The 13356-nt window shown below is 40.6% G+C and overlaps 1 protein-coding gene across 1 annotated transcript in view; it reads left to right on the forward strand.

The window, feature by feature from the left end:
• hmcn1 (hemicentin 1) overlaps nt 1-13356 on the forward strand; it is an 88723-nt gene that overhangs the window by 37340 nt on the left and 38027 nt on the right. Inside the window, exons 13-28 of the mRNA XM_037114013.1 lie at nt 1446-1587; nt 1846-1973; nt 2153-2266; nt 2372-2530; nt 4486-4677; nt 4762-4857; nt 6192-6319; nt 6432-6576; nt 8658-8770; nt 9734-9893; nt 10781-10946; nt 11305-11432; nt 11564-11815; nt 12155-12250; nt 12451-12645; nt 12843-12973. Coding sequence (XP_036969908.1) covers nt 1446-1587; nt 1846-1973; nt 2153-2266; nt 2372-2530; nt 4486-4677; nt 4762-4857; nt 6192-6319; nt 6432-6576; nt 8658-8770; nt 9734-9893; nt 10781-10946; nt 11305-11432; nt 11564-11815; nt 12155-12250; nt 12451-12645; nt 12843-12973 — 2345 coding nt within the window. The remainder of the gene's footprint in view (nt 1-1445; nt 1588-1845; nt 1974-2152; nt 2267-2371; nt 2531-4485; nt 4678-4761; nt 4858-6191; nt 6320-6431; nt 6577-8657; nt 8771-9733; nt 9894-10780; nt 10947-11304; nt 11433-11563; nt 11816-12154; nt 12251-12450; nt 12646-12842; nt 12974-13356) is intronic.

Genomic DNA, 13356 nt, shown 5'->3' on the forward strand with positions numbered 1-13356 from the left:
CTGTTCAACCTTCTGAACTTGACTACTGGCCCCTCTGTCATCCTTTTCAGGCCTGGTAATAACGGTCGTCCCAAGTGGCAATCACAAGTGGACAGCTCCGTCAGTCCACGTCTGGTATTAACTTGTCTCCAGTGACTACTTGTGTTCGGATCAACACTTTCCTGCTCAATATGCAAATAAACACGTCACTTCACTGGGACAAACGGACACAATGCTTTTTACACAAAGAAAGAGCTAAATGCGTAACATTTGCCGAATCTACAAGAAGGCGATAATGATTTGTAATTTGTCTTCGACAGCATCCTACTAAGTTTAGAAAGTGTCTTCTAACTCACCAACTCACTAAAATGTACAGATTTTTTAATGGAGTTTTTACACCAAAAATAGTGTTTTAAATCTGCTAAAAAAAAAAAAAAAAAAAAAAAAAAGATTATTGACTCCTTTTCAACTGACAGTGGTCAAGTTGGCTTTTCTGTTCTATTTCTGATATGTCACATTAGACAGGCAACAGTAGAAAGCAGCTTGGAGGCCAGTGACGATGTTCAGGAGGTTACTCAATTATATGTTTCACTTTAGTTTCTCTGTCAAACTGAACACCAACTGAGTGCATTGGAAACTGTGTGTGTGCCAATGTCCTTAACTTCAGTGAGCGTCACAGCATCACGCTGGAAAAGGGTAGAAATGATTGAGTGTCCACCCAGGTGTCCTGTTTCCATCACATCAGAGCAGGAATGAATGTAGCTTGTACCATTTCCCACTGAAGACAAAAGCCAGATGTTACTGGGTGTCAGTGTTAGACACAAATAGGATTTTTTTTTGTTTTTTTGTTTTTTTGTAGTTTTGGAAATGTTCTGTCCATCCATTCTGACTACTAGTTCTCACACTGTATTTAAATACACGGTGGAAAGGTCAGAGGCTCTGAGGATGATTGTAGCCGTGGGAATAGAAAAGAGAAAACACGCCCTTCACGGGCTGAGTTGCACATCATAAATCAATTGGAAAATCTTTTCAGATTCTACAGGTTCTCCGGGTCTGGATTCAATATTCCTCCATGTTTCACCAATAAAGAGGAAATGATGGTGAAAGATATGCTGTGAAACATTAATAGATGTTGTAACAGCCATCACTCCGCCCGCTATAGTGACAGTAAAAATGTATGGCTGAGTCTCAATCCATGGAAGAAATTTGATGTATCAAGGAAAGATTTTGTAAAGATTTTTATCTGAAATTTCTTAAAGCCAAATACACTCCTGTCCTACATGTTGGAAATAATTTATTGAGGACAGAAGACCCAAATTAAAGTCACGCATTTATTTTGGCTTTCATTCTTACCTTTACAGTGTCAAAGAGGGTAAGTGATTAATTGATTGATTGATTGAATGCAGCCAATGCGTGAATAAATTAGACAGAATACTGATTCCTGATTGATTTGACAATTTCTCTAGAGGTGCCCAGGGTTTCAGTAGAGCCTCGGAATCAAACCTATACAACAGGAGAGGACGCAAGGATCAGATGCTCGGCCAGTGGCTACCCTCCACCCCGTCTGGTCTGGACCCATAATGACATGTTCATGATGGCATCCAGCAGGTGAGTACGTCTCCTCTAACATGAATAGACTTCAAACTTTTTTGTAACTTAATTTTACAATGTGGACATTTGACAGTGTCAACCATTTTAATAGAACTGAAGACGGGGTTCCTCAGCTGGTTATAATGAATCTGAAAGCTGAAAACTACTATTAAAGCTGGTGCTGGTGTTACATGATATCCATCAATCAGAATCACTATTTTACCTGTTCACCGCGAACACTGTGAAAATACGGCATTGTGTATCTTGTGGGTTCAGACACAGGATGACTCCTGATGGCACCTTGATCATTAGAAACTTGGAGAAAAAGGATGGAGGAGTGTATGGCTGCCTGGCCAGCAACCAGGCTGGGACAGACACAATGACTTCCATCCTCACTTACATCGGTGAGTGTCACAGAGCACATCCATCCATCCATTAGCTGTATTTGCTTATCCTAGAGGGTTGTGAGAGGAAGGTCATACACTCTGGACAGGTCTTACACTATGTAGGCCTACTGCACTTTCATGTGCCATCCCTAACAAAAAGATGTTCTGTCTATTGTACAACAATTCCCTTTCTGTAGAATCTCCTGTGGTGACAGTGGCATTGAGTGATATTCTCATTGGCATTGGGGAAACCACAGTGATGGCCTGTTCGGCGACTGGAACCCCTCAGCCCGAGATCTGGTGGTACAAAGGTAGCACCTTAGGAGTGGAAGGAAATAATACAAAAACTATTAAAAACACATCTAATTTTCCAAATAACCAAGTTGACCATGCACCACTTTTGCTTTAATTTCTAGGTGATGTCCAGCTGCGTTCTTCATCCCTCTTGGACGTGGACATGTTAGGAGGAACACTAACCATCAAGGAGACTCAGGAGGTTGATGCTGGAACTTATAGCTGTGTAGCTGTCAATGCTGCCGGCACCTCGTCAGGAGAGATCTCTCTCGATGTCGGAGGTGAGAATTACTTAACTTTGTGAAACCACGACAATATTATAACTACTTGTGAGTCCCAAACTTGCTGTTCTGTCCATATTCCAAGATAGATGGGTCTTTGCTTCTGTCTTTGGACCACAAAATCTGTTTTAAATGATTACTTATTTCTACTCAGTAGAATATGACCAAAGAAAACCCTAGTGTCAAACATTAACTTCTCACAGTAACACTTTCTCAGAGAGACAAGTTAGATTCCAGCTTTCTATAGTAATGTTAAGCCTCTTTTAGAAGCTAGCTCAGAGGCAAAATGTCTTTATTATGCATACACACACACGTCTCCTAAAGAAGAATCTTTGTACTGTATTTAATGAGCTGAACTGTCTTATATATCTCTATGGCGGGGAGAAAGAGAGAATTTAGAACCCTAAACTATAAATGAATTGGCTGTTGTGTTTCACAGTGTATAGCATACTACTGTGTAAAGTAATACAAAGGCTGCTTTGGTGCTGTTAATGAACGATGTCTTAGCCAGAGCAAGAACAGAAGGTAACAGTGTCTGGTTTACCTGTAAACAAGGTTACACAGAGGTGTGTCAGCATCCATGCCATGACGTACACACACAGAACACAAAACAATGTACACTGAGAAGGCTTTAAAGAATGCTGTGGACACTGCATATATAGATACACTTCAAGTGTGAAACACAGATTTAGAACCACAAAGTATGAATTACAAAAAAATAAATAGACATTATTAAATAAATCACCATATGAGTAAATCATTATTATAAAGTATATTTATTAACCTGGTATCTCAAATCTCAACTCATGATAATTAAAAGTTATTTTACTATCGTTTTCTTAATTTGATTGTTGGATATAATTTTTAACTAAATGACACAATAATAATAAAATATCTTGATAGCATATTTTATGTTGAGTTTTTTGACATATTTTATTTCATGTCACCTTTCCCAATAGTGGTGTAGTAAGCTCTCTCTCACCATATAGCCAAACACTGCCTATGCCTTTTCTTAAGGTAAAAGCATTGACACCTGCTACCAAATTTAGCTCTTGTTAGCCAGAGGAACAGTATGACATTACTCTGAATCAACCAACAAGAGGCTGCTGCTGTAAATAAACACAACACAAAGGCGAGGTAACTAAACTTCTGTAGTTTTTAAGCTGCAAGCTTTACTAGGCTGGCGTTTGAGCTAACCTGTACGTCTTAGACGTAGACTCTACAGTGAAGAGTCTGTGTTAGCATTGTTAGCTAGCCCCTGTTGGCTTGTGCTACCACACCGAAAGCCTGTCTCTTTTACTTTACTGAGCTGTGTGTCTTCTCTGAGGCACATTTTAAGAATTAAAACACTACAGAGGTAACTCTGAGTTAATTGGCTGACTGCTGCTGCTAACAATGTCTTTTTTACTTAGATGCTAACTGACAGATAAAGGTCACAGAACCACCTAGCTAGTTAGCCAGCTAAGTTAGTAGCATGTGTATCTTTGTAATGATAAATAAGATGTTATATTTGGTGTCTGTTAACTGTTTTCATGTACAGCAGCACTAGATAGTTGATTCAGAATTACTTTTGTGGGGGGGACATTTCTCATTGCCCTAGCTAACAGGCGCTAAGCAGCTAATTCTGACAGCAGTTGAGCATGCTAACATGGGGCATGAGATTGGCTGAAAGGTGAGCAAATAGAGACAGCACCACTGTCAGGAAACGTGACAAATTGATACACATATTTTTATCAATATTTATTAATGTACTGTAAATATTTTAAATTAAGTTTTATTTAATAAAAGCACTTTGGAGGCTTCACATTACACAAAGTTTAAAACATCTGGTTCTTAAATCTACAGTTAACCACCTGAGTTAACATGATGGACAGCTTGATTGTCTGTGGAATGCAATACAGATGGATGTGTATCCCCCTTTTGACCTTTGCCATCTTCAACCTTGATCGCTCCAGCGGCTCCCAAGTTCACCCGAGAACCCTCAGATGTGGCTGTTGAAATTGGCTCCAATGTGACCCTGGTGTGCCTCGTCCAAGGTCACCCTGAACCCCAGGTCAACTGGAGGAGAGAGGATGGACTTCCCCTTCACAACAGGAATCGCGCTCATGGCACTATTACACAGAGCAAGGGAGGTCTGCAGATCACCGGTGAGTTATTTAGTGGTCTATTTGTATACAGATCACACATGGAAATACTTTTGATTCATGCCTAAATATCCATTTTTCTCTCAGGCCTGTGGGTAGAGGATGAGGCAGTTTATGTCTGTGAGGCTCACAACCACTTTGGCAAGATCGAGACCCAGGCCAGAATTACTGTGACTGGACTGGGTAAGTGCAAGATTTGAAGACTCAGCCTCTCTGACTCTCTGCACGGCAGTTATTTTAGAAAAGCAGCATGAATTAAAATATTTTCCTGATTGCACGTATTATTTTACGATTCATAGATTCATTAACTTAATAATTGCCAGTGGGAAATAAAACATGTTTTTGCGTGCAATAACTTTGGTGGAATGTGAAGGAATAGAGAAGTGCAGCTGAACTGGGACAGCGCTCAGACAGCCCTGTCTGCTGTGTCCACTGTGAAATGCTTTTGCACTTCAAAGAGCAAAAAGTGCAGACGCACTCTCACACACTCTCACATTCCTCTTTGCGTACCTCTAATCAAAGATCATATGGACTTTCCATGTCTAGTTTTTTTTCTAAAAACAACATACAGTAACTTTGAGTGTCTACATCTGTCTGCATGTCCTTGTGGATGTGTGCCTTTCTGTTTCAGTCTTTACACGTGAGTGTGAGTTCATTAGCACATTTCAGTGGGTGTGTTTGAACACATGTGCCTTGTTAACCACTGTTTCTGTTTCACCGCTTTCTCTACAGTGGAAACACACTAAGCTCCTATTATGTGGGCCAAAGGTTAGAAACCACAGACCAAACCAGATGACATTTATTACTGCCCCACTGCCCCATTTCCCTACTGGCAATGTTGTCTCAGGAGAAACACACATCCAGTCTATTGGACAATAGTGGACATAGAGAGAAATTCAGTTGGCATATCCCCTCCATGTATGTGTATGTGCATGTGTATGAGGTTGTGTTCCCAGGCCAGTGAGGGTGGTCGTTCAATTCCTGACAACACCCTGTCGTTTATCGCACCCCCCACAGATGATGTCAGCATCATCTGTGTGAACAACCAACCCATGTGATGTCACATGTCATTAAGTTTGTGTGATGGTGTACGTGTTGTGTAGATGTATGTCTGAATGAGGGAAGAAAGGCGTGTATTAATACTTCTAGCAGCTGTGGAAAATATATACTGTATATGCTGGATTGTGAATGTGTTTATAGCAACCAAGCGTTCCCTTCACATCATACTGTAATAGTCAAAAACTAGCACATGTGCTTCTTTTTAGTTTTGCTTGTGGTAAAGTCCTTTGATCTTTAGTTTATTATTTTTGTCAGAAAATATTTCAGAAAATAAATACAACCATTCTTAGTTGGGTCAAACGCCAAATTTGAAACATTTGTGAAATGTAATGCATTATATGACTATCTGGGACATGTTAGATTATTTGGGTTGGTCTTTCGATTGTATGCTGACAGACACACAAAGGTATTTGACCTTTGACATAAGTCCTGTATAACTGTCTGGTTGATATTTGCAGTGTCGCCGGTCATTGCGATGAGTCCAACTGTGCTCAGTGTGATCGAGGACCAGCAGGTGACTTTGCCCTGTGTGCTGCTGGCTGGGAATCCTCTGCCTGAGAGGCAGTGGCTGCATGACTACGGCTTGGTGAGGACACAGAGAGGACATTTATTTTCTTTAGATGTCTTTCATATTTTCTTTGCACCTCAGTTAAACAACTTGATTTCATTTGAGCCCGTTTGACCTACAAAACTTTCAGGTGACCTCAGACCAGTATGTGACAGTGAGGAAGGATGGCAGTCTGCATATTGAGAGAGTCCGGCTGGACGATGCGGGTGACTACACCTGTTTGGCTGAAAACGTTGTTGGGGCCACTAACCATACCACCAGTGTCAATGTCTACGGTAGGGTATAAAAACATACATTTGAACGCATGTCATCATAAATGTTGAAGTTGTATTCTGAGGATTGAAACATTGAAACAATCCAAGGTGCTGTTTATACACCGACACTTGGTAAAACTAAACTATGGTAGAAGGCCCTTTGTGTACAATGTACTGGCATCCAACATTAAGGTTTCTGGTTGCCCTCAAGCCCCCAGGAAGAGCACTGAGCTTTGAAGCTAATTTGACATAGTGGCTAAATCCATGTCAGGACAACATCACCTGACATACACTCGCCCAAAATAGACTTTCTCCCATAGACGTGCGTTGTGACAGAAGCAGCCGTAAAACAGTGGCTACAATTATTTTAACCACAATCACTACGTAATGACTCGTTTCACCACCAGAATTTGATTTGTTCTGTCCGAAAACATTTGTCTAGTCTACAAGAGCCGTACAATGAATTATTTCTATCCCCATTCTAAACTGGAAATTAACCAGCTCTGAGGCATATGCACTCATTTGAGTTATTTATTTTTTAACAAGAAATGTCTTTTTGACTTTATGCACTGATGAGCATCTTTCATAGGAATGAAGTTCATAGGCCTCGCCTGCAATGCTGGATTCAGTTCTCCTTAATATATCTGTGCTCTCATCTCCTTCCCCTGCAGTGGCTGCTTACAATGCAAAATAAACCCACAAAAGGCCCTCTCTAGAGCCAGTGTTTGGTTTGTCCTTTCTGGGCCTACATAGAAACATGGTAAATTCCCTTGAAGAGAACCCACTTCCTCTGTAGATATAAAAGGCTCAATATATGGTAATGAAAATGATTCTTCGTTTCAGGTCATTATACACTACTAAAATAAAACAAACTTACAAATGTTATAATCCATTTCTGCTGCACTATATATCCTACACACTGGACCTTTGATTCCCATGTTTCATTTCTCTGATATGAAGATTTAGAAAGATCTCCTTTTACAAAGGCCTGTTGTAAATCTTTTTATGAAATGCACCCTCGGTCACTTATTTCTCTCTATTGTCTCCTTCACACTGCAGAAGACTCTTAACCTCATGAATAGGATTATCTTTGAGGTTGCATTAAAACCAGCAGCAGCTGAAGGTAATGGCAGAGTTTAGAGCACAGTGTGAGGGGAAAAATGTGTTCTCCATTTGCACTGCTGTCAGTCATTGCCAGGTTCTACCAACTTAAATAGGAATCGTCTGCAGCATGGACATAAAAACACTGGTTCCCTCAGTGCTTGAAATTAGGTCAGTCCTTTTTAGACGTACATGCACAGAGCACCGGACATTTACACTATGTAGGTCAGAGTATTGTCAATTTGCTGTAATCTATTAGAAATACTTTCCACACAACCTATATAATGCGAAGCACGTGCACAGTGCAGATAAAGGACCACCGTGCAATACTGGCTCATATTGTGTACACTGTCTGTGATTTTCTTTGTTTAGCTCAATCGCATTTTTCATTTCCAAGAAGAGAGAGAGTGCTGATCTTTTTTGCAGATTCCTGGGATCATAACAAGCAAAAACAGAACAAATAGGGAAGGGAGAGGGGATGGACAATAAAGGGAAGAATATCTGTACTTGAAGGTGCATTACGTAGTTTTGGAGGATACATTTCCAAAGAGAAAGACCTTCATTAAAAGAGTTTTCTCTGAACAAACTAAATAAACAAACTCACTTTGTTTTCATGACTAAATAAAGTGAATCAACAAACTGACGTTCAATGACAACACTGATTCATACGGTTTACTTTGGCAGACCCTGCCACCTTTTTAGCTTCAAACAGTGTTCTGTGGACCTTAATTTCCTCTGAGAGCAGCTGTTTTTTTCACTTTTGGAAAAAATTAATAGAATAAAAGAGTTTGTTGTATTACGTCATTAATATTGTAAATATTAAAATTCCTAGATGGAATCTCTTTCCGTAAAACTACATAGTGCCACTTTAATGCTGTATGCTCATTTAGGTACAGGCCTTTATCAAATGCACAGTATATGCACAGCACAAAATACTTGATGAACGTATCTGTGCACAAAAACACATATTGGACTAACTGTGTTTTAATTAATGTTTCCAGTGATTCCCACCATTCAGTATGGCCCTCAGGTGTTCAGCACAATCGAGGGCACACCCATCACTCTACCCTGTCGGGCCAGTGGAGTACCCACCCCAGAGATCACCTGGGCCAAGGTATGTACTGGCAATACCTCTTTGAAGTAAGCCAAAATAAAAAAAGAGGCAGTACTCGCAGTGGTGTGCTATTTCAGTGCCACAGTGGGCTTTCAATTTATCTCTTTAAAGTATGGAGTTGAATAAAGAAAAAGAATGCAGGTCAAAGGTAAAATAACCAAGATCAGATTTTGGCCAGATCTCATCAGCGAGGCATTTTATGATGTTTCATTTAGAAACTTTCACTCATGCACTAAAACACTACCTGTCATTTTGAGCAGTGATAAGCTCAGCTTGAAGCTGTGTTCCTTAACTACAAGGGAACAGGTCCCTGTGTTTTGGGGGGTCAAACGGTTTGTATGTATTTTTAACACAATACTTTATTGAAATTCTCTGGCACATGCTTGAAAAATGCCTGTCTTCAGGTACATGTGTGTGCCTCATGTGCTGCTCCATGGAATCAGCTTTACTTGTGACCATTGGCCTGTACAGTGTGCTCAGTCTCTACATGTGCACTTTTGCGTCTAAGTGTGTACTATAGGCCAGTGTATGAGGACAGTGCCTCCCTCTTTTCCATCTTTTACACTAGTTTCTCGGAGTTGTAAAAGCGATGCTGTTAAAGTGAACAGGGCTACAGGGACACATGAAACCAGACCCTGCTAAGTTTTGCAGCAGCTGTGAAGATGTGATTCCCTCTGATTCCTTTGCTCTTCTCTGTAACATCAGTCATGTCAAGTTCACGTCTGACATCACATTTGCTTCGTGTTTGGGTTCTTAGTTTGATTGTATAACTGTTAGAATTTTTATTCACAGCCCTTTTATTTAACAGCACAGAGGAAAATCAAATCATAAATTCAGGAACATTTTGCAGGTCAAACCACACAACCTACCTCTTTCTTGGACTTCAGTGTCAACTGTTAATAAAGCTGAGTTAATGAAACAAACTCTGGCCCCTGCCCTTCCCTGCTGTGATTTGTTTTGTAGGGTGGGGAGCTGGTGTATGTGGGTGGTCCAGCCTTCTCCCTGGATTCTGACGGCAGCCTCCTCATCACCTCCCCCTCTGGAAATGAGACTGGAGAGTTCATCTGTACAGCTACCAATGCTGCCGGCTATGCCTCAAGGAAGGTCCAGCTCACAGTCTACGGTAAACCTCATCACCAGCTAAAGTCTCTGCAAAGATGAAGGAGCTTTATGTGGCATCTTACATAATTGGATTAATACTAAATACATTTTGAGACATTAGTTTGATTACTGTGATCATTACAAAGAAGTCTAGAAGCTGGACTCTACAGCTGGAATACTACATTTCAAGTCATGTCACTGTGTTGGATTTGAAAGAAAAAGGTCACATATTGCATCTATTATTGATTATAAATCAGATGTAGGTACTACATGAATACTGTGAAAGACTGACTCAAGGCACTGAATAATACACACCTATACAGAAACTGTGCCTTCAAATGAGCCCTCAGGACTTCCTAAAAGTTGAAATGTCACAGCCATGTGGTCACCTCGCTAGCCTATGAACCTGAAAATGAGAATAAAATGTTATCTGATATCCTCCATTTTAGCTTAATGGTTTTTTAACTAATGACTAATGTTTTTTATTCTTGAAGCCAAATTTTTTATGACAGTGCACAGGTGCTCATAGTCATGCCCACATTTGATAACAATTGGCTATGCTTCGCTCTTCATTGTCTCCACTTTACCGTCAGTTTCACTTTTGCTACTGGTCAACCTCTCCGATCATCTCTGCATTGGAAGCGATGGAGGATTTGGTGGCGGTTTTCAGAAAATAGACACTTTTAAGTGAACTTACACAGCTGGTTTCCAACACACACATACATTCATACATTCATCTCAATGCACATTGAGCAGTAGGAAAGGAAGGAACAATACCAACACTCTACTGGTATTGGCACCAACTTGAAAATTAAAATCTCTTTTTTTCGTCATTTTTTTTTTTTTTTTTTAGTTAACCCTTTGTTTGCAACTGATTCTGTGTTTGCATGCCTGTGTACGTATATTCAGTCCGTCCTAGAGCCAATGCTGGTGGTGCTGGAGGATCATCAGGGCCAATGAGAATGTCAGTGATTGAGGGTGAGGATGCCATTTTGCCGTGTGAGGTCAACAGTGTTCCACCTCCAACCATCAGCTGGGCTAAGGAGAGGCAGCTCATCTCGCCTTTCTCTCCCAGGTAAAACACACTGGAAACCACTTACAACAGCCAATGAATAGTATTGTCTCTTAACTGTAAATCTGCCTGTGGTAAAATTATATTATCCTTCCTATAAAGTAGTAGAACTCATAGCCTCAGGGTATAGTTTGCAGTTTTATAGGATGACTGGGTAATCATATTCTTCTCTGTGATCTGTTCTACCTACTGTGCGCCTTCCACAGTGGCTATAATTGTGGTTGATGGTGGATTAGTAAGAATTACTGGAGTATCCGTTGACAGAAATGACAGAAGCAAAAGAGTGTCTGTACTTGTTTTGCATTTGGAAGCTTTGCAAGACTCAAACTGTCATTGCTGTTTGTGTATGTGCTCCTTCCAGGCACACTCAGCTTCCCTCAGGCTCGATGAAGATCTTGGAGACCAGGGTATCAGACAGTGGACTTTATGTGTGTGTTGCCTCAAATATTGCTGGTAACCTAACACAATCCATTGAGCTGAGTGTTTTGGGTAAGTAAGATCACAAACACTAACAAATATTTAATACTGATATTATCAAGGAAGCCTGATAAGCAAGTTGCAACATATAATACAGTTGTTAAATTAATCCTTGAATCTGGTTGTCTGTCATCTGCCTGCAGTGCCCCCAAGGATCCAGGCTGGTCCCAGGGTCATGAAGGTACAAGTTGGTCACCCTGTGGAGCTGCCCTGTATGGTGCGAGGGGTCCCAGAACCCACCCTCACCTGGACAAGGAATGGTCAGAGGTACCCTGTATCGCCTGATGGCAGCCTGGCATTGAGAAATGTGGGGCTGAATGACGAAGGAACCTACACCTGCACAGCGACCAGCACTGCAGGCAGAGATGAGGCTCGAGTTCAGCTTCTGGTGCAGGGTTGGTTTTCAGTTGATGTCTTGATCAAACTGGATCCCACTGTGTTCATTATACTTACATGTGTTGAAATGTTTTCAGAGTTGTGTCTGTCTGTTAAAGTCGGATTAAACCAAAATTCTGGCTCTCTTGTTTGTTTAGTATTTAGTTTTTTGTATTCCTTGTCATTGCAGCATATATAAGCAATTCTAAATTATTGAAAAAACATTACTGTATGCATTAGGCATCTGCTGTATGACCACTAATTCAAGACAGTGAAGCTTTTTAAAGATGCATACTAAAACTGTTACAGATGCTTAATAGTGTGCATTTGTCATTGATTATGTGTTTATGTGTTTTCAGTGCCTCCTGTGGTCGAGGTATTGGAGCCCCCTTTCAATAGTCCTCTGCAGGAGAGAGTTGCAAACCAGCGCATAGCATTCCCCTGCCCTGCCAAAGGTAACCCAGAATCTGAAACTATGATAAAGAAGATTGCTGAGCATTTTGTTTAAAATAAGTAGGAAAATAACACTTAGGTATGATCTGTTCAAGTTCAAAGTAACATTTTGTGAGAAGAAGTTAGCTATAGTGTATACTATATTTTCACAAGTAATGACCATTTCAGTGTAACACGTACTTCCTCTTCTTCTCTCCATCAGGTCTTCCTAAGCCAGTGATTCGGTGGTTGCGTAATGGCCAGGAACTGACGGGTAATGAGCCAGGTGTGTCTATCCTGGAGGATGGTACACTGCTGATTCTGGCCTCAGTGTCACCACTGGATAATGGAGAGTACGTCTGTGCTGCTGTCAATGATGCCGGATCCACTGAGAGGAAATACCAGCTCAAAGTCAATGGTGATTGACCAAAGTCATTTGATGTGCACTTCACTAAAACATTACCTTAAATCTTACAATTTCCCAAAAATTAATAAGCATATATTTACAAAACTTGATTATGTTGAATTATGGAATCAGAGTTGCATAGTTTCCCTACTCTGATTCTGTGGAAATTAACACTTAAAGCTTAATAATCCTCTTTGACACCCCCACAGTGCCCCCAGATTTCCGTGACGGTGAAACTCCAGAAAATGTGTCCTTGGTCCTGAGCCAGTCCACCAGCTTGGTGTGTGATGTCACAGGAAGTCCTACGCCTGTCGTCACCTGGTACAAAGATGGGACTCCTGTAGGTGAACTCCGTTTGAATAAGTTGTTAACACATATTTCATGTAAAGGTGAAACTATAAGAAGTAGATCAAATGTTTCTTATTTTAAAAGCAGACACACATCAAAGACTTAGTCAGACAGATTGTGTAACATGGTGCCTTATAATTTGCCTAACCTATACTTAAACTGTGGTTTAGTAAGTCCTCCACAACCACTGGATCACAAAGCTTCAAATCCAAGTAATGATGAATTATAATGACCTTTCCTGTCATTTATTAGTGAAAGTTCTCATAAAAAACAAATTAGCTCTGATCAGAGGCTATACTTTCCAAGAGAACAGACCTTAAACCACCATGGTGTGTGTGTGTTTGTGTGTGTGTGTGTCTGAAAGACTAGCCAGCA

This window comes from Acanthopagrus latus, chromosome 11 (genome assembly GCF_904848185.1).
Source record: "Acanthopagrus latus isolate v.2019 chromosome 11, fAcaLat1.1, whole genome shotgun sequence".
Taxonomy (NCBI): domain Eukaryota; kingdom Metazoa; phylum Chordata; class Actinopteri; order Spariformes; family Sparidae; genus Acanthopagrus; species Acanthopagrus latus.